The sequence below is a fragment of the Melampsora larici-populina genome, assembly GCF_000204055.1.
Source record: "Melampsora larici-populina 98AG31 unplaced genomic scaffold MELLAscaffold_1, whole genome shotgun sequence".
Taxonomy (NCBI): Eukaryota; Fungi; Basidiomycota; class Pucciniomycetes; order Pucciniales; family Melampsoraceae; genus Melampsora; species Melampsora laricis-populina.
In genome coordinates, this window is record NW_006768765.1 from 748,925 (window position 1) to 770,789 (window position 21,865).

The window sequence follows — 21,865 nt, forward strand, 5'->3', positions numbered from 1 at the left end:
TTTCTTTTTTCATTTTGCTGAAAAGACATGTTGTTCCTTTCTTTTGATCCTCATTACATACTGATTTTGTTTGAGTTCATTATACTTTTAAATGAATTACCCAACACACTACATCAAAGGTCAAAAAACTCTTCTATAAGATATCCGATGATCTCCTTTTGATCATGTTGAGTATCAGTATCCAATAAAAGTGTCCTATTGGTTTTTCATTAGACACAAGGGACCCGGATGGATCCTGACCAATTCAAATTAGAAACAGTCAGGATTGCTTGTAATTCTAATTTGAGTTGCTAGTATTGATTCTGTGTATTTTAATACACATAATCTTTTTGGAATGCTCCTATATTAGGATAAATCAGTCATATTTACCATTTTCAATACTACTAAAACGAAATAGTTGCATCTTAGTTACAAATTTGTGTATTTTGTTTGAAAAGACAATCTAACAAAATGAGTAGTTTTTTTGACAAAGATACTATTTTGAATCACCAAAGAAAAATTTGTAAAATAAAAATCATCTTGTGTGAAAGGCAGAAGGAAAACATCAATTGCTCTTGCCCCATTCAAAACAATTATTTGAAACACTTTGATCTGATAAAATTTTTAATCAAAAGTTCACACAATTCTTTGAAAGCGATTGATTGTGTTAAAAAACAGTTAACACGATTGATTGAATTGACAGGTAATACTTTGGTAAATCCTAGAGCTTCACCGATGTTATGTTTGATCCTTAATCAAGTGACAATATCTGCAATACAGTTAAGAAAATGAGCCTTGTGGGTTTTGAAAAGATTGAACTTGAAGAATAAAACATTGTTGAACAAGATTGATCCTCAATACTTTATTTGTATTAGGATTGGGGTTTCTCAGATTCCTGAAAAGCAAAAATTGGAATTAATGACTTGTACTTATAAGCAGATACATCAAATTCAAAAACCTACAGTATTTGGAAATACTTCAGCGGCAACTTCCTTTGCCTGCTCCAGAGTCAAGTGGTTTTCGGCCATTATTTGAGCAACGAATTTCCCTCTAGCAATTCTATAATCTATATCCATAGTCTGTTTGGTGTGCTTGAGATCCAACTGAGCTGTTTCAACTTTCAAACCATGTAGTTGTGCATCCAACTGAGCCTGTTTGATTTGATCTTCCTTTGATAACAAAAGTCTAGGGTCGTCTTTGGGCTTGAAAATTGTTGCAAGCTCTTTGATTGCATTGCCAAGGCTGTCAGTTTTGAGACTTGATTTGATTACACTATCTTCAAGCTGATTGATGGATGACTTGACTGTTTCAGCCTTTTGATCAATCAACTCCTTCACTTTAGACTCCGCGCTAGCCTTATGACTGTAACGTTTTTTGACTGAAGGCTTTGTTGCCAATTTGGAAACAGAAGGAGGTGCAGTAAGATCAATTGTTGGTTTTGGGGTCTGCTTGGCTGACTCTTTGGGGATCAATTTGAGTGACAAATCTATTCATGATATTATACATAAAAATTCAGTGTAAGAATTGCAAAGAATGGTGTAGATACACAAACCTTCTGAGACGTTATCATCAATAAGATGCCTAAGGTCTTTATTAGAAATTTCAAGATTGTTATCAATTTCCGCTTTGGCCTGGGGACGGTGGTACCCTTGATTTGAGGCTTCCGAGTGTTCATCATCATTTTGGATGTCTAATTGGCTAGGCAAGGTACGTTGTGATTGATCTAAATTGAAATCATCCTCTAATTGTGTTTCATCTACATTTAACCTCAAACCCAAACACTCTAAAGAATTGTTTGGATTGTCCAGGTGGGCACTGTTGACACTTGCTAGCCTAGTCGCCTTGTCTCTTTGACCCATGACAGGCTCTGATTGTCAGTAATATTTGCATCTAGCCTCAATGTAAGCTGTATCAAAGGTTCATCAGTGTAGTAAAATAGTCAGAACAATGAATAATACTTACCATCAACTAAGACCTTCTTTCTTGCAATGTGAGCTGGATCCTCATCTTCCCACCCATTCTTCTCCTTCTCAGCTTCAAGATGACCCATTGCACCTTGACCAGTCTGATCAATCCATCTCTTTGCTTCATTGAACTGGGCCTTGAGAGTACTGATATGAAGATATATTGTCCTATCAGCCACATTTGCATTGTAAAACCACTAATTGAAACAAGTGAACAAAAAGGGAATCACTTGCCTTAGTTGCCACAATCTTTTCATTACGGCCGTGAATTCCATTTTCAACTAAGTAGGAAGTAATTGACTCTAACGTAGCGGACTTGTAGTTATAAGTATGTGACTTATACCGAGTCCGATTTTCATACATTGCAATCCAATTTAAGAGAATGCTGATTGCACTCTTGCCTTTTTCATTCTTCTGATCTTCCCACTTCACCGGTGGCTTTCTAACAGGTCTGTCTGCACCTCCTTTTTGACTTTTCTTTCCTTTCTTTTGCTGCTTTCCACTTGATGTTGATTGTGGGGGCTTGCTGTTTTTTGCTCGATTCTTACGAGGTGTTGATGATTGTGACTTAACTCCTCTTGCATTAGGCTTATTAGGATTCTTTGATCAAGTTGTGATGGATTCTACTGGTTGCGAGGCCGGTTGAGGCATGGATGTCATTGAATTAAAAGAGCCGAAAGAGCCTTGTTGAATGATTGCCGGTGGATATGATGGATGAATTTGTGTTGGGTAGTAGTTTGGCAAAGTCGCGTTCAAAGGAAAGGATGGATAGGACGGAATGGTGGATGGATGAAATTGGTAAGTAAGGGGGGTTAAGATTGGCTGTGGTGTTCCATGTGGGGACGGTGGTGGAGTACTTGAAGGGCAAATATCTCCAGACATGTTGAGATGTATTGGAGCTAAATTGGTGGTGGATTTTCAAAGTCCAGGAGCCAGAATGTGGTGACTACCGGGGCCTAGCTAGGCCCCGGTAGTCACCGCACAATCACCAGGTGATTGTGCAGTGGCCAGACCACCTAGGATTTAGGTGGTCTACCTACCCACTCACCGCACAATCACTCAGTGATTGTGCGGTGGAGTGACACCCCCTAGATCCTTGGTGGTCTGCAAATAATGGTAGACCACCGAGGTGTTAGGTGGTCTGGGTGTGGTGCACCATTGCACAACCATCAAGCATGCGGTGGTGACTTGGGTCCTAGACTCACCACTTGGTCTCACCAACTTGTGAGACAAGGTGGTGAGACCAATTTTTCAAAATTGACACTTTATGAATATCATTTGGTATTCACAAAGTGAAAATATAACCTTATGTTGTTGGTAATATTGAGATATATCTTTATATATCACTGGGTAAACTTCTTTTTTTTTGTAAATATCATCACGTCAAAAATGTTCTAATTATCAAAATTGGGTTACAATCAATATCAGGAATCATATCAGAATGATAATGATTCTAATCCAGATCAAACTATCAATTTTTTTGGATACATCACCAAATGTATCAAAACCCTTTTCCAATGAAGTGTAATTAACAATTTTGTTATACATATACAAAAGCTAATATTATGTGTAGGACCACTATATAACATAACAGAGCCATTAAGAATATTCAAACATTCGTATTGGACTTGATATTTGACAAACATGAGACCTTGAAGCTAGTTGTATAACATTATCTTGTTTTTGGTAATTTTGTTACTTGCCCCAAAAAATGATTATTTCCATGGTGTAACAAATTAATACCAAAAGATGATTCCTGCCAAAAGATGATTCAGGAATCATCTTTATATGACCAAACAGGATATTGTATAGATAATCTTACAAGAACATGATAAATATTTGTTGGAACATGTGACACAAGATTTGCATCAATCTCAGAAGCTTGTGCGTGGATCTGCAAGATCCAGGAATGTTTTGTAAATTGTGAAAATCAGCACAGCAAATGTGAGCTCATACAAAGCGTGCTTCAAGCACCCAAAGTATATTGTCCCTCATTCAAATCTTCAATTTTTTTCACTTCATCTTCTTTTGGCAATCATGTTGCTCACACCTCAACAAAATCCAAGCCAACCTGTATGTGCTGGGATGATATCTTTCCTGGTGGCATCACCCACTTCCACGGCGGCCAAATTGCAAGATCCCCATCAGTCACCTGTGTTCTTGAAAGTCTGTGCTGATAGCCATGGCACCCCAGAAATCACTTTACATCTCCCAAGTGGTCATTCATTGGGGTATTTCCCTGCAGGAGTTGATAGTTGTCTATTGAAGCTGCTTGGAAGTACTCCGCGTACATACAAAGCTGAACCTGCAGGTGGATGGAAGTCTAATACTTATTTGGAACCAAGTCACCCAGTTCTCATCAGCTCTACTGTCAACATAACTATGGTAGAATTTCATGGACTTGATGCAACTCAATTGCAAGTCAAAGTACTTATATTTATTTCAAATTGGTATTAAGGAACCCTTGTGAAGACTGTCAAGAATTTCCGGATCAAACTCCAGAGTCCTCCTCATTACCAACCTCATCAGCATCAACATATTCCTCTGGTGGATCTAGAAGCACGGACAACCCCCAACTGGAGTTCTGCTTTTCCTGATCATATTTTGACCAGCTAAGAGGCCTCAAGACTTGCGTCCATTTCTTGTGGTTTGGATCTTCAGCCTGTCAATTCTTCCAATATAGTTACTTCTCAGCTGCACCCCCATCAAAAGCAGGTCCTGGCTTTTTTGTTGGACAGAGAAAATCCAGATTCAACAACTTATCACTCCCTTTGGTTTTATAAATCAATGCCACCCTTAAACCGGTGGAGTCACCGTCTCTGTGGGGAAGAATTTATTGTCACTGAGGGACAAACCGGACCAGTCAGCCCTAGGGCATCAATTCTAGCGGATGACATGGGCCTTGGCAAAACAATTCAAACTATTTCTTTAATTGCTACCACACTGGATGCATCAAGACAATATGAACATCAGGATTCAGCATCAGCTGTCAACCATCTAGACACTAACCTGCAAGCATCTCACACCACTCTTTTGATATGTCCTACTAGCCTGATGGACAACTGGGAAGAAGAGGTAGGAAAACACACAAGAAAAAACAGCTTGAAAGTCTTGTGCTGGCATGGCACAGACAGAGTCAAAATACCTCTACGTGATATCCACTCAGCCAACATCATCATTACAACCCCAAAAACACTTATGTATGACCAACGGCATGGTGGTTCAACCCAGGTTCCTTTCACAACCAGATGGTACAGAGTGGTCATTGATGAAGATCAGTGAGTATTCTCTCTTTGTGACCAAAGGTCTGTGACCAAACTGGCCCTTTACTGGTACCAGTGTAATTTGTAATGAAACCACCTCCCATGCAGTCCTCACCTCTTTGGAATCAGTCAACCGGCTTTGTCTCACTGGTACTCCACTCCATAACAGAATTGGAGACTTGCACATGCTCTTCAAATTTCTGGACATCAAACCTTTTCATCAAGACTCAGTATGGGACCGTCAAATTACTCTGCCAGTTCATCAAGGAAATTTGGACACATTCAGCCAGCTACTAAGATACTTCATGCTTAGGCGGACCAAATCAAGCCACCTATTCAATTGACCTCCAATCTACCATGAGACCATTTTATTGGAAATGCATCAAAAAGTGAAAGCAATATATCAGCAACATTATGAAAGATTTATTCAGGACTTTGGTGTGGAATCTCAAATCCAACATAAACAGGGTGAATATTTCAGACAATTGATGAATCTCAGGATGACATGCAATCACCCTCTTTTATTCAAACAAGAACAAGAGCTCAATCAGATCAAGATTACGGAGATGGAGGAGGAGCTTGGAATCATGGCGCCGGATGGGAGGGCACTGACTGCTGATGCCAGGCCAGCCTACCTGGAGGACTGGTCACTGAGTAGCAAACTTGCATACTTGGTTTCCCAGCTCAAAAAGAAGCATAGAACTTTGCATAAAGGTCTATGCAAGAAGACTGTCATCTATACCCAATGGAGGTGTTTCATGGAGTGGTAATTATATTTTATGTCTCTTTTATATCACTTGGCCTGTAAGCTAACCTGCACACCCCACAGGATCAAGATTGCTTTGGATTGTAACGGCATTGGCAGCAGCACCTTGCACGGTGACATGACAACTCATGAGAGGACATGCCAACTCAACAGATTCAAGAACAATAACAACATTGAGGCCTTTATAGTATCTATTGAAGCTGGAGGTGTGGGCTTGAATATGACCTGTGCTGACGAGGTCTATCTGATGGTGTGTTTGTTATCATTCATTCATATGCAGTGGTCAATATTAGCTAAAAGTAATATCATTAGGATGCCCATTGGAATCCACAGATTGTGCAACAGGCAATTGACCGTCTACATCGAATAGGGCAGACTCACCCTGTGAAGGTGTATCATGTGGTTGCAGGGCAATCTGTTGAACAGCACCTACAGTAGTTAAAGTCTACTCTGTGCTACACCTGACTATGGTCGGCCCCGGGGCTGGCCCCGGGCCCAATTGTCAGGCATTTCTGATTTTTAATTTTTTTTGGCATGGATTCAAAAAAAACCCATGTACAAGGGTCAAGTAGTGGTTGGTGAACCACATAACATAGTGGCTAGGTGCTCAGCGTGTCAACCACTTTGTGTTTTTTAGTTACTATCAACACTGGGTAAGCAACGCACCCCGTTGCTGTTGCGCAGCGGGGCGCTGCGGTTTTCAGAAGGTGCTGCGCTGCTGTGTAGTGTTGCTCCTGGACTCAAAAACCCCGCAGAGCTTCCCAACCCTCGGAAATTGGGTTTTTTTCGAACCGCTGCGCAGGCGCTTCTTGTAGCACCGCAGACCGCAGGCAGCGGTGTTGTTGCGGGGCCATGGAGGCCGATCGGGGGTTTTTCACCCAAGTGAGTACTTTCCCATTTTGGAAATCCCACTCTGATCAGATCATCGACTGTCAACCCCTGCCAACCATCTCTCGCCACACATGCCAAACTAAACTCGATCTCAGCGAATCAGGACACAACCCATGTTTTCAATGCACGTGTTTACGCACAACCCTCACCACCGATACTCGACTGTTTGCAAGCCAAGGGTTAGTCGCTTGACTGGTGCAAGCCACGACCCCTTGGTGACCAGTTTGATATGCCAAACTGGTGTTGACACTCATCTGGTCGGCTCTCAGCTCGGATCTACGAGGGGCTCAATGGTGTCCTGGATCTTTCAGACTTGTTTTAGTCCCAATTCTTGTAAGTCCTACTTTCCCAACTATTCATTCAAACTTTTGCTGTTCATTGTTTAGCCTCAGATAATCAATTTATAACTCATCCTTGGCTTTATCCATAATCACATTCAAATTCTTTTCACTTTTACTAAATCCACCATTTCTACCCATCCATTATCATACTATTAGATCCACCACCACAAACCCATAATCCAATGTCATCTGTCACTTCCGAGCGTCCCTCACGCTCTCGCAAGGAGCCCGAACGCCAGGGGATGTGTCGTCCTTCACCCGATTCCCGTCGCCGTGTCTCAATTGACCAGATCATCCTAGCTAAGTCCTCGAATCGACACAAGAAGAAGACTCAAAGTGTTGAAACCGAAGACTCTGAAGACGAACCAGTTATTGTTCCGAGTGCTCAAAACAAACAAAAATGTCATACCATATCCACCAATGATGCGTCTGCATCAGATCCTCCCTCATCCCCGGTCGCACATAAGCCCAAGGAGAAGGGCAAGAAAAAGGCAAGTACTTCAGGTTCGATTAGAAATGAGGTCAGTAACCAATCCAATTTATCTAAGCGCAAACAAAACTGACCTCATACCTCAAACCTTCAGGATGTATCTTTGAACTCGTCCCCGGTTCCTAATAAGCAGAAGAAACAAAAGAAAAAAGCAACTGCTTCAGGATCTACCAGTAAGGAGGTTAGTCAATTGATTTAATGTATCTAAGTGCAATCAAGACTGACTTAATAGTTAAAACGTCCAGGTTGCCTCTGCCACTGTCAGCAAAAAGACTTTACGGGCCGATTCAGATGAAGAGAATTCAAAGGTTGCCGCAAAGAAACGCAAGGACGATGCAAAGGATGTTGTTCGACTCAAATCCTACTACGGTCGTCCGTTCCATCGAAAGAACCAACCCGGTGCTAAGGATGATGTGAATAAGTACCTCTCCTTTCATTTTGAACAATGCTGACATTTTTATCTTCTTTTTATTCAATCCTCCTTTTGACATAGGATCCGAACAAGGCCCCACTCTCCTACCCTTGTCGTTTTTGTCCTCGAGACGAGCATGACCCAGTCAGGGTCAGTCTCAGCAACCTGACTGGTAACCTTTGGGTTCACCGAGATGGGAACACCGCCGATGGTCGATCAGATGTTGGATGTCCCGGACGCCTCGTAGCCAAGGAGAAGGAACCCGACTTGAAGATCCCGCCCTCTGTTGCCGAAACACAAAAGGCATTGGCTAAGAATGGACCTATGAACGCATTTGTTGTGTCCGCCCCCAACGTTCCTTTCTCTAACCTTACCTTGAATCAGATGGCATGCGTTTGGCTCATCCGTCAAGCTCAACCTTGGACTAGAATCGAAGACCCAATCCTTCGAGGGATGATTCGATACCTTCGAAAGGATGCGCATTTGTTTGGTCGTCGTTGGGCTGCTGATGAGGCCAAGCAAATCAATCTTTCTCTCAAGGAGAAAGTATTCTCGGAACTGAAGGTATGTCACAACTTGATCCAAATGTATTTGACTATACTGATGATTCTTGAATGATCTTTATTCAGTCTCTTAACTCCAAATTCAACTTAGTCCACGATGGCTGGACAACTAAGGGCAATCGACATGTCTTCATCGGAGCATCAGTAACTTTTGTGGACAACCAATGGAAATATTGTGTGCGACACCTGACTCTAAAAGTGATTACGTGGCAACATCACGGACCATGGCTTGCCGAGCCAATGGTCAATATATTGGTCAAACATGGATTATATAAAAAGATAAGTCAAACATCCTTAAGTAATTGTTTCTCTGTGTATTCTCATTTGAAAAGGGTGTGCTGACATCTTTTCATGATTGAAATACATGCTATGCCAGACAACCGATTCCGGTTCCAACAACAAGACCATGGCACGTGAGATGCACCAACAGTTTCTTGAACAGGAAGACATCAGTTCATACTCATGGGACCCCGACTCAATGCATATATTCTGCTTCTGCCACAAACTTGCATTGATTGTCAATGCAGGTTTGGCAGCTCTCGGTGTGAAGGCTCCACCACCTCTCAAGGTGAAGGAAATTGACCGAGGTCATTTTCCAACTATATGAACAATTGCTGAAGAGGAGGAGCCTGAGGACGAACCAACAGTTGTTCCCCTGGGTGCTGGCCGATCGAACTTTATTGATGAAGAAGATGAGGCTGTTGATCACGACCTACAGGAACTTGAAGAGGTCCCCCCTGAAGTTGTTCATGTGCTGGATGTCGAAGGGGAATGGGATGCAGCGGATGCCGAGGATGATGCGTGTCCTGATTTAATGGTTGAGGACAGCAAAGTCCAACCTACTCACCGTCGGGAGGCAAATAATCTGGATTACATCTTACGCAAGGTGAATGCATTGCTCTTTCTTCGCTGTTGTTTTTTTTCTAACTTTTTACTCTCAATTTCTTAATCAATAATAGGTCGACTTTATAACTCGGAGAATTACTCGTTCAGCTGCGTGGCGGAAGCAATTTGATCGTGTCAGTGAACAGAAAGGCTTCAAATGCTCACTTATCGCTGGTTACGGTATTCGTTGGAACATCAAATATCAAAGCCGTCACAAAGCCTGGCTAGCAAGAGAGGTATGTTTCTTTGGACTGACTGCACGTTTTGTGAATCATAATTGAAGCTAATCATCTTTCACCCAGGTTATTGATCAATTATGTCGAGACGATTTAAACTTAGTTCACTCAAAGAATCTACCACCACGCAAGAACAAGAAGCCTTACGGCTACTTCCATGAACTAGAGATGACCACGAGTGAATGGGCCCAGGTTCGGAGACTTAACATGGAACTTGAGGTAAGTGTCTCCCACTTTGGTTGTCATCTTCTTTTGATGCATATTGACATTGATCTTTTGTGAATTCCAGCCATTCTTGAAGACTACTCTACTTATGGAGGGTGACGGACCGACTGGCTGCATGGTGATTCCTCAGTATGTAGAGCTTCGTACCAGTCTTGAGAAGAAGATTGCACCTCTCGCCACCACAGACGCTCTATATCCAATGCTCGCAAAGATGAAGGAGAAGACCATCGAATATCTTAACGAGGCACTTGGATGCGAGACCCTAGTCATGGCAACAATACTTCACCCTTTCTTCCGTCTTAAATTCTTCTCGAAGTGGTTTGGTGAAACTTCATCAGTGACCATGAAAGCCGAGTCTACCTTTCGACGTCTTCACCAACAGTACGAAAAGTCAGCACCTATCACAAAGCCAACTCCATCTCAAACTGAACGTGGAAACAATTCAAAACCCACTTCATCACCAAAGCCGGACATATTTGTCAGCAATTCTGAAGATGAACCCGCTGTTGAAGAGGGCGATGAATTACCCATGAAAAACTATCTATGTGGGTCTGATAAGATGAAGGCAGACAACTACGACATTCAAAATCCTGAAGCCAGTCTACTCTGGTGGAAGGTAAGTTGTTCTAACCTTTCTAACTTTCCAATGTCCTCATGCAATACTGATGCAACACTGATCTTGAAATTTATAGGCCCATGAAAAATCGTATCGGGTGTTAGCTCGTATGGCTAAGGATTACCTAGCTTCAACAGGGTCGTCTTGTGCCGCGGAGCAAATATTCTCATGTGCTTCCGATGTGTGCTCTTGTAGTCGAGGCAGTTTGATTGCCCGGACCATTGAAAGCCTGGTATCCAGTAGACTTTGGCTAAGGGAGGGTGTTGATCTTGGCACCCTATTTGATGAGCTGACAAAGGTATTCAAAGCTATGGGGATACCCATGACTTAAGGTTTTATCTCATCTTTTTCTATAAATTTCAACCATTGATTGTTTTTTTTACTTCATTATTTTACTTCATTACTCTCATTCATTGATTTTATTCACTTTTTATAGTTTCTATACTATCATTAACACTTGTTATAATTGTTTTTTCAATCCAAGTAATTTTTTTCCTTCTCACGCTCAATTTTGCGTGTTGCGTTGCGTGTTGCGCCCGTTGCGCAGCGCCCTAGAGCGCTGCTGTGAGCTGCAGCGTTGCTCCTTTCCGATTGTGAGTGTTGCGCTACCAGCCTTTTGAATTTTCAGTTTTTTTCGAGGAGCTACGCTGCGCTGGATTAGCCTGTTGCGGTGCGCAGCGTAGCTTACCCAGTGTTGTTACTATGCATGTGAACCTTTTTTATAACTCAAGTATAATCTGAACATCACCTTGCAAGCCATTTTCTCAGCACTTAGCTCGACCATTCCAGCTCCTCATCACAGGAAACACACCACAATGGCCTTTTCTAACCGGAAGAAATCTCAACAAGCACGGCAAGCAGCAGAGGCTGAACAATTAAGAATTGATAATGAAATTGTTGGTTTTATTGAAAATCAAATAGCAGACTCTGAAGATGAACAAGAATGTGATGAACAACTAAAAGACCAGCTTTTTCCAGTCTTCCTTGGATGCAACACAGCAAAACCTGCCATTGGAAAGCGTAAAAATAGGCTTGGACACCTCAAAAGGTACAAAAGACCAATTTCCAATCCAAACCCGCTCAAGAAAAGACTCATCTCTAAGCCAGTTCCCAAGGCAACACGTCAATATCGTCAAAAGAAGGCTGTTGCAGCAGTTGGAAAGAATGTCGGATTCATGGCTCAATGGACTAAATCAAAACCCAAAGCTGAAGCACCACTCAGCTCAGATTCTAAGATTGAGATAGAAACTCAATCAATCAACTGTATCAATGACCAAGACGACTCTTCGAATGACCAAGACTCTGCCTCCGACGATCCCGATGATTTTGATGATGCTTCTGAACATACAGAAGAGTGTGGCAAGGATGAACATGGACTTGATCCGGAGTATGAGGAATGGATCTCATCATCGGTACAACAGGCCCAAGCCACTCGGCATGCCAAGATGGACTCAACAGATGCCCTTGCTAGACAGCGTGTGATTCAAATTGAGGAACAGTGGGCTGCACTCGATGCCAAGATACAATCTGCAACTCAGAAATACAAAGCCGAGCACAAAGAAAATCCAAAGTGTGACATCCCTTACCTTATCTTGGACGAGCTCAGGGAATTTAACTTTCGTCGTAAGGAGCTGTCTTTGGCAAACAGTAAATCACCCACCATTCAAGCATCAATACTTGCAGCTCAAGGTTCTTTGAGACGACTTCCAAGCAATCACATGAACTTTTCTACGGGTATTGGAAGAGCAAGAAAGATCCGAGCCCAAGCCAACCACCTCATGACCATGTCATCAATCATACACTCGCGGTCGGGATTTGGTTCACAACATCCTTTGCTTCTAGACAATGCACCACTCTGGAGCATGTTACGGACATGGTCCTTTTCAAGAACACCAGGAGAGGTGAGTCAAACATTGGACAACACATCAAATCACTTGAATAAAACTAACATGATTCTTTATATTTTTCTTAGGTTACCCCACAAAGGTTCTGTGATCATGTAAATACCATAGCTCTCCCCAAGTTCCATCCAGGCCAAACAATCTCTTTAGTTACTGCCTATTGCTGGATGTACAAGCTTGGTTATCGGCCTCAAGAGTACAAAAAATCATTATACTTTGATGGGCATGAACGTCCAGATGTGGTGGAATATCGAAAGAAATACTTGGCTGAGTTTGAAGACCTTCGGAAGCGATCTCGTGTGTACGTTGGAGAAAAACTTGAAAACTCCATTTCAGTTGACCCAGAAAAACTGGGTGATAGGCGTGAAACTGTCTTTGTGTATCATGACGAGTCTACTGTACACGCCAAGGAGCGACCTCGACTTTCATGGCTCCTTCCTGGAACAAACGAACTGCGGTCTAAGGATCAAGGCCGACTGATCCATATCTCGGATTTCATCTGCGAAACCACTGGCCGACTGGTTGTAACCTTAGATAGAGTGCATGATCTCCAAACAGATGCACATCATCTGATCTTACCCAAATTCAATGACACTGCAGTAGTAATCTACCCAGGGACCAAAGGTGATCCATGGTGGGACATGGCTCAGTTGATTGATCAGGTCAAAACACAAGCTCTTCCAATCTTCGAATCAATGCATCCCGACTGTCAGGGAGTTTTCATTTTTGATTGTTCATCAGCTCACGAATCATACGGTCCCTCAGCGCTACGAGTGCAAAATATGAACCTCGGTTCCGGTGGAAAACAAGCTCATCTACGAGTTACAACAATCCCATCAGACGACCCCCATATCCCCATGGATCTTCGAGGAAAGACACAGCCAATGGTTTTTCCATCCGATCATCCCATTCCTGAGCTTCGAGGACAGCAAAAAGGAATGAAGGTAGTATTACAGGAACGTGGACTTTGGGAGTACCATGAAAAACAAGTTGCTGCATTACATCAACAACCCATACTCACAAAATGCACCAGATGCAAAGCCTCGGGGGCAAGTCAAGACGCGAAGAACCGATCAATTCGACTGATTCAAGAATCCGAAGCACGAGGATTCTATGTATCTTAAGAACAGTGTGGGGCAAGAAGCGTGTTAGAGACCAACAGCAGTGATTGCTGCTGGTTCAGGATCCTTTCCTTACAGTCGGACTTTGCCAACGAGAAGCCTCTGCTTCAGATGGTAATTGAAGAAGCAGGGCATGTTTGCTTGTTCTTACCAAAATTTCATTGCGATCTTAATCCGATCGAGCTTTTTTGGGGTTTCATCAAACATGGTGAGTTTTTGTCTTTCTTTCACAATTTCTTAGTGATGCAACAAGATTGATATATCCCTTACTTGTAGAATACCGCAGCGGTTCACTTCAGTGCAAAACCTTCCAGCAGGCCAAGGATTGTTTTGAGGAAGTCCAACACTCCTGTTCATTAGAAATCATCCGAAAATATTTTTGCAAGATCGATCGACAGCACTCCGTCTATCAGTAAGTGTTTTACCTGGTCTTACTCTTGTCATCTCACATCTTTTTTATATCTGACATGTATCATTTTATGTAGAAACGGACTGACTGGTCCTGAGGCTGAGAAGATGGCCAAGCGTTATCGAGGACATCGTACAATTCCCAGGAATGCTTTCATGCATGTGACTGCAATCTGCAATCTCAATAACGCAGTATAATCTCAATTCGCTAATGAGATCAATGCTCAGCGTTAATATCTCAACAAAATCACATCTTGGTCGATTCTTCTCATTTCACTGATTTTCCTTGAATATGACTCGTAATCTATCAAAACATCAACTTCATCTTTCAACTTCCACCTCAACTAAACTATTCAGTATTTCAATTAAATATTTATTACTCTTGACTTTAACCCTTCAAAACTTACTCTTTTGAAGGGTTATTCATGTAGCACTCTTTCCACTGGATCATCCTTGGCTCCACCAAATCGCTCGATAACCCTCGATCCGGCTCCACCAAATCGCTCGATAACCCTCCATCCGGCTCCACCAAATCGCTCGATAACTCTCAATCCGATCGAACAGTCTGAACACTTTTGAATCGTTGATAAACCTCGATTCAATTGTCCAGTTTTGCTACTTTTGAATCGTTCACAATCTTCAATAGATTCTGATTCTTGACTCACAAATAACTGCCTAGCTGCTTATTCCACAGGCCTTACAGAATTTCAAGTTGATAATCAGTTGTTATTGTTGGAAACTTTCCATACCCGCTATACTTGATGTAGCTTGGTTACATTGTTTCCTCCTCTTTTTCTTGTCATTTCCTTAAAAATCTTCTTACTCCTTTTGTTTACCCTATTTTTTTGTCTTGGCTTTCTTTAGAATGACCTTGTGAATGAATGTGAACTTTCAAAATGAGATTCATGATTGTGTAGGAATTCCTGAAAATGAACAATAGCCCAAATAGAGAGATCATAAGTGAGGGAAAACCAATATGGTTTGAGAACATGGTCGAGTTATTGAAGATTAAAAAAGAAACGACGTTGTACACTACCAACAAAATATCAAAAAGCTTTCAAAGTCGAGTTGCGATACACAAAGAATCCTGTGCCACGCCGGGGTCAAACACGTTTTCCTACACTTTAGACTTCTGGTAAGCCTTCCGGGTCTACCACACACTGCGGGAAAATCGCTGACGTGAGCCTGGCTCGCGCCACCGTGACGTGAGCCACGGGCTGGCCCCAACCTGAAGCCAACCAAATTTCACACGCGGGCGTGACAAGAGCCATTGGCCTGCTGAAGCCATCGACTTAGTCAATGTCTGCCCGTCAGTTTTCATAGTACTACACAACTTTTCATGTGCAAATCAAATACTTGCAACCGTCATCCCAGCAAGAACGTCCAATCCAGTTATTTACTTATGTGGAACGTTGTCCAATGTCACCACATCTCATCAAAAACAGTTATACATAATACCTGTATGGTCCACCATGATTGGGTGCTCGGTGAGCAAGAAGCAACACTGATACTTTCTTCAATCAGCGTAGTCAGGTGGAATCACACTGAGTAATCCCCCAAAAAATCAAGTCGACATCAATCTCATTATCGTTCAATCACTTTAACCATGATGACTGATAATCGCTGGAAATTTTAATGAAAGTATTGTAGAACAGTGAACCAACTGATGGATCAAGACAGTTTGATTGAAGTTGAGGTTAATCAAACAAAATGGATAGTTTTGGAACAGACTCTCTTAACGTTCAACTTGTTCACAATCCCACTTGATTTCAAAACCATCTTTAAAGGTAAAAGACAAGTCTCATGACCGCTTAACCTGATAATCCTCAGCAGAAGGAAATCCTTGTACACAGAGACTTTGAGTGACTTATACGCAAGCTTTGTGATGTTTTTATTTGGTATTCACAAAACTTGATGTCTTTGAAGCTTAATAAATTTTGTATTCAAAGGTTTTGAATAATGATTGTACATCTGAATGATTACCACTTTCGAACCAAGATTAAATCCAAAAGTAATACAAAATAAATTCGAAGTAGGCCTAATCAAAGAATCCCCTGATAAACCACCATATCTCATTTACCAAAATTACAGAAACATGTAACTTGAACCTTCTACCGACATTTTAAAAAGGTCTTCCCAATCTACTTTAACAAATCCCACTGAGATGATGAAGTCAAAAATTGTTCCAACTGAAAGGAATGGTTTCAAAACCAGAATTGATTGTTGATGGAATGGTATACAAAGATTAATCAGTTGGTTGCATCGCATAACGACTGAATTTATTGAATTCGCTCGGTCTTGTTTGTGTAATAAATTTTTCAGGTAATTTTGCTAAAATTGAAAATCAAAAGTTCATTCCTATCAGTTTGATTCTACACTTTATCAAAAATTTGCATTTCTTAATCACTAACCTATTGAAGTTAAATTGATGGCACTTAAACCAAACTAAATCAAATGTGCAATACATAAATGTAGAATTGCAAAACGAGTGATGACAGTGACGACTAAAATCAGGGTCTTTAAATGATATTAGAAACGTTTTTAAGTCAGTTCGTTTTGCTTTTGTTAGATTTGATTGGATTCAAAACAGTTTCCTTCTCTTAGGATGATGAAGGATAAAACCTTGAGTCGTGGTTGGATCGTTGTGTGTTTCTTTTGCTTATTGTTGGAGTGTGCTCTTCAAATTTGTCGTTTTGTTCAATTTATTCGGACCTGCAAAAAAAGGGATCCTGAAGAATTCTGGTTGGAAGTGGTGTTAGATGAGGCTGGATTTCAAGATATGGGATTGGTGTTGGTGTGTTGAGGTTGCTGATAAGATGACATTGACGGTGTGGGGTACTGATCTTAGGTGAGTCGGCACCGGCGGAACCAAGTGGATGGCTTCAGCAGGCCAATGGCTCTTGTCACGCCCGCGTGTGAAATTTGGTTGGCTTCAGGTCGGGGCCAGCCCGTGGCTCACGTCACGGTGGCGCGAGCCAGGCTCACGTCAGCGATTTTCCCGCAGTGACAGGACCACCAACACATAGTTGGACACGGTCTGTGTAAGTCCATGTTGTCATGGTCACTTGATACTATAAGTACCTAGCTTAAGACCTTAAGTACTTGGCTTAAGACCTTAAGTACCTAGCCTAAGATGCTTAAGTGCCTGGCTTATGCTTGGGCCCAAATGTTGACCATCTAGTGAAAAAAAAAATTGATGCCTCAGATGGCCCCAAGGAGATATAGATAGATTACACTTACTCTCCTGAATGTACTTGTCTAGTTATCAACTTCAAAGGTTATCATTGAGGTAGTCATTTTTGATCTCAAAAACGAAATTTCATTTGGCTGGTCGGAAGCTAGTACAAAGTAGACGTTAACTACTGTATTCAATGTGAGTCAAGTAATCAGCTTCCAGAAAGGGCTACACTCACCATCATCTGCAAAACATTTTGTACCCCTCAGGTACAGAAGAAAAAAGCATCTCTGGCTAGAAAAATAATTACATTGTCAGTTCCAAAGGATCAAATTAAAGATTACCTCCAACCTGGGGACACGATGGATGTCATGGATGATATAGGCAATGTGAATGCATGCTATGCAGAATATGTCTAGATGATTGAGGGTTCCATCAAAAAATATATGTAGAATTTGTAATTCAAACCGACCACAAGTGGCTTTTATCTTTGAAAAAGTTCTCTTCTGTCCTTTTTTTTCTTCTTCCAAAAACAAGAGTATTGTATCTTGTAGTGTGTTTACTTTGCTCACAACAATCAATACCATTGACCATTACAAAGTTTACCACACACAGAGATTCAGGTAATAGCAAAATAAAGTACTCAGTTTTCCAAAACCATTGAATCATCACCTTCAACACGGGCAAAGGGAGTGTTACTCCAAGACAAATCTTTCAATCTTGCTAATACAACATCAAAAGAACCCCAAAAATTTCCAATGTCCAAATCCCCACTCACAATTCCAACATCTTCCATGACTTGATCAACAACCGGGGAAAACCACTCAGGGGTTGTGCTCCACAAGTGTTCTTGCTCCGGGTATTCATCAGCAATGATAGCATCCACCTCTTCACCTGGGACTTGTATGAGGTAATCAATCCCACCAAATTCTTCAACAGGGTTTTTGTAGCAGTAGTCTGCAGAACATACGGTAGGTAATTTCAACCGCTTGTCGTATCGTCTGCAGAAACCATTGTAAAACTTGACCCATTTGTCCAGAGCTCGTTGAAAGACAGGGATAAATAGGTGTAGAAACAAGGCCCTGAAAAGCAATGATAAAGATTTCAGCATGGAATAACCAAAGAAAAAAAAAGCAGCTTCACCTAGCCATTGGATCATATTGATCATATAAATCTTGATCAATGCGCTCTTGAATTTTAGCTTTGATATTTCCAGCAACACCGGAATCGCTCCGCAGTGCAACAGAAATTTGGCCAATTCTGTTGTGATGCGGAGCACCCGCTATGAACCACAGCACACTTGATCCGCTATCCGCTATGTAAAGAATCTCACAGAGTATCGGAGCGGCGAATTCGCTCCGATATTCGTCCAACAAACTCGATATCAGAATCTTGAGATAAATCAACATCATCGGGAACTTCAAAGGGCTGCTTGTGACAAATCAGCAAAGTTTGTTGAAGCTCGGATGTGATATGGATCACTTACATCCATATTTGCTCGCTTGGTTGGTCGGGGCGAAGGACTTTTTGATCTCGCTGATGATGATCTAACACGTTTGCTGGTTGATGATCGAGGCTGGACATGATAGGCCATTGTTAGTTAACAGCCAAATCTTTGAATACATAAGAAAGGCAAATAGATAACAACAAACCTTTCCCTTGTCAGTTGGTTTGACTTTTGTTTGAGCGGTGACTGAGAGTCTCTTCTTGGTGGTAACTTTTTTGACGGGTCGAGGTGATGGAAGTCAATGAGCAAGACTCAGAGTACCTGGCTGATCATCCTCGGAGTTTGCTGAACTTGAAATGGTGATACTGAGAGAGGTTCGAGAGTCTTTGGGAGGTACTACAAATCCAGGCTGGGAGCGAGCTGGGCTAGGAGGTCGAAGAGTTCTAGAGCTGGACTTACTGGGAACCTGGAGAGTCAAGGAGCTTTGCGATGATGATTTGGAAATGGGCATTGTAATAAAAGTATTAAAGTATTAGCGTCACTGATGATCGAATCAAACGAGCTTCTCAATTTCTACTTGAGAAAAAGACGTACCACAACTTGAAATACCAATTGCAGACCCACATTTCAGCCGAATTTGAAGACAACCTATCTTCAAGTTCGACCACAAGCCAGCCAGATTCGAAGTCAATACATCCAAGGGTTGTGTGGTGTTGTTAGTTGATGAGAGGAATGAATGAGTTGTTCGGTGTGGTTGGTCGGTAAAGAGATCCAGTGGCGCTGGTATGTAGTAGTACAGCCTGGGTACCCTGGACCCAGCTTGTATTGCCGCTATATAGTGGAAAACCCGAGGCCGGTCGGGTTGCGCTGCGCTTGACCCGCTATTGGGAAAACTGGCCCGGGGCTGTGGTGCGCAGCCCCCGCTACATATGGTGCATGTTATAGTGATGGTAAAAACCGCTGCGCAACCACTCCACAACCGCTATTGGATGCGGAGTGGTTCTGGTATTGTTTCCAGTCAGTCCACAAGTCATTTTGTCCCAGAAGCACTCAATCTTTTGGTTACAAGGGGATGGAACATATTGATGATAAGGCCAGTTTGGGGCTCTGGAACCGTAAGTTTCTCCAAGATAAAGTTGATGTCCAGCAAGAGGAACACTCTCCGTTCCTCAATCAGTGGTGAGCTTTTTGGGAATGCCACCTTGCTTTTTTACAAGGCCCAGATACCACAAGTCAACATGACGGGGGTCGCTGTTGGTGACATGAGCATGAAGTCCCAAGATCTTTCGAGACCAGCAACCAATGAAACCATATATACCAATTCCAAAGTTCATCAACTTTTCGTGTCCATCAGAAGCCCAAACCTCATTGGGGCCGCCCGCATAGTATTTCCGTTGCTTGAGTTTATGAGCAGCTCTCATCCTGACAGCATCTGGATCCATTGCCTTCATAATAGCCGCAATAAAATCACTATATCAAAGTAGATTTGGAATGTAATTAGCATCAGAGCAAAATGAATCAAGAAGGCCCAAACACTTGCCAGTGGATGTGAAGCTTGTGTTCCTGAGCTAGCATCTTCTTGACACTCTTGATTCCAAGTACATTTCCATATTCAATCTGAAGTTCTTCAATCTTGTTACATACGGTGGCATAAGTTACTACACCCATGTCAAGATCATCCTTTTGGCGGTGAAGATTGAGTTGCTTCTCAAGTCGAGCTAAAGTTGACCGGCTGATGTTGATGTTGTGTTCATTTTTGAGGGCAATGAGAGCTTGCTTTTGGTTCAGAGATTGTTTGTAATTATATAATACTGCATCCTTTACAACCTCCACACCATAATTTCCTTGTTGTTGCAAGTCCCATTCTTTGATTTGTCTTCTAACAGTTCTTACACAGACTTGGATGTGGTGCCGTTGCCAAACAGTGTTGCATACTGTTTGTGCTGGCCAGTTGTTGGCCACAGCTTCTTCAAGAAGGGGTTGCAAGATTTCATCAGATATTTTTTGCTGACATGTTGGTGTGTAGTTGGTGATGGAGACTGAAGGTGATATGATGAGGATTGCAGAAGATTGAGGATGGTCAAAGAAGATTCAGGATAATCAAAGAAGATCGAGGACGGTCAAAGAAGATTCAGGACGGGTGACAAAGAAATAAGAAGATCAAGGACAGTTGACAAAGAAATAAGAAGATTGAGGACGCTTGACAAAGATTGAAGAATATTGAGGACGGTCGACAAAGAAAGAAGAAGATTGAGGACGGTCGACAAAGAAAGAAGAAGATCAAGGACAGTTGACAAAGATTGAGGACGGTTGACAAAGAAAGAAGAAGATCAAGGACGGTTGACGAAGAAAAAAGAAGATCGAGGACGGTTGAGGAAGAAAGAAGAAGATTGAGGACGGTTGACAAAGAAAGAAGAAGAACGAGGAGGGTTGATGAAGAAAAAAGAAGATCAAGGACAGTTGACAAAGATTGAGGAAGATCGAGGACAATCGAAGAGGATTGATGATGATGAAAGAGGTTTTGGAGGAGAGCAAGACAGGAAGCAGGTACTTTGAAGCTCTTGAGACAGATGGTAGAATGTCTCCGGTCGGAGGTGTTGATACCTGTGAGACTGAGCTTGTAGCTAGTTGGCCAACATGTGGTTTTTGGCTGCAGTAGAATCTAACATTGGTGTTTGAATTGTACAGTTTGAGAAACGTATTTTTTGGTTTTTGGTTTTTGGTTTTTGATCTTTGATTTTTTGATTTTTTGGTGTTGCTGGTACTTTTTGTCAAAAGGTGACAATGCAATGAAAACAGTGTCGACCACTGGAAATTTGGGCAAAAAGGGGTTTCTGCCATGACTTTTACCCCAGTAGAGGGGTTTTATCCCTGTATTTGAGTATTTTCTGTAGTTTTGTCATTAATTTTTGAATTTTGCACCTGGGAATTGTGATTTTTGATTTTTGAAATTTTGCCTTGTCACTTTGGAACGTCTTGCATTCTGTATGAAACTGATATGATCATATCTATCAGCATACTGGAATTAAACGTAGATTCACTTGTAAATTTTGTAAGGGTGTGTTTACAAGAGGTGACAATGGTAATTCCAATTTGTATGGTAATCAAGATGGATACAAGAAGAGGAAACCGTGCTAAGGACAAGCCAAGGCAATCCAAGCCAATTTTGATCTACCTCCAAC

The 21,865-nt window shown here is 41.8% G+C and overlaps 3 protein-coding genes across 3 annotated transcripts; all 3 read left to right on the forward strand.

Moving 5' to 3' along the window:
* Nucleotides 1-4,730: 4,730 nt before the first annotated feature.
* MELLADRAFT_86770 (uncharacterized protein) lies at nucleotides 4,731-5,372 on the forward strand (the record flags this gene model as incomplete). Its single annotated transcript, XM_007403481.1, has 2 exons — nucleotides 4,731-5,221; nucleotides 5,315-5,372. 2 exons carry the CDS (start codon nucleotides 4,731-4,733, stop codon nucleotides 5,370-5,372), a joined length of 549 nt encoding a protein of 182 aa, XP_007403543.1.
* Nucleotides 5,373-5,772: 400 nt separating this feature from the next.
* Nucleotides 5,773-6,275, forward strand: MELLADRAFT_86771 (uncharacterized protein; the record flags this gene model as incomplete). The annotated part of the gene is made up of 3 exons (XM_007403482.1): nucleotides 5,773-5,972; nucleotides 6,036-6,222; nucleotides 6,273-6,275. 3 exons carry the CDS (start codon nucleotides 5,773-5,775, stop codon nucleotides 6,273-6,275), a joined length of 390 nt encoding a protein of 129 aa, XP_007403544.1.
* Nucleotides 6,276-7,386: 1,111 nt separating this feature from the next.
* MELLADRAFT_101017 (uncharacterized protein) lies at nucleotides 7,387-7,767 on the forward strand (the record flags this gene model as incomplete). Its single annotated transcript, XM_007403483.1, has 1 exon — nucleotides 7,387-7,767. One exon carries the CDS (start codon nucleotides 7,387-7,389, stop codon nucleotides 7,765-7,767), a length of 381 nt encoding a protein of 126 aa, XP_007403545.1.
* Between the last annotated feature and the right edge of the window lie 14,098 nt (nucleotides 7,768-21,865).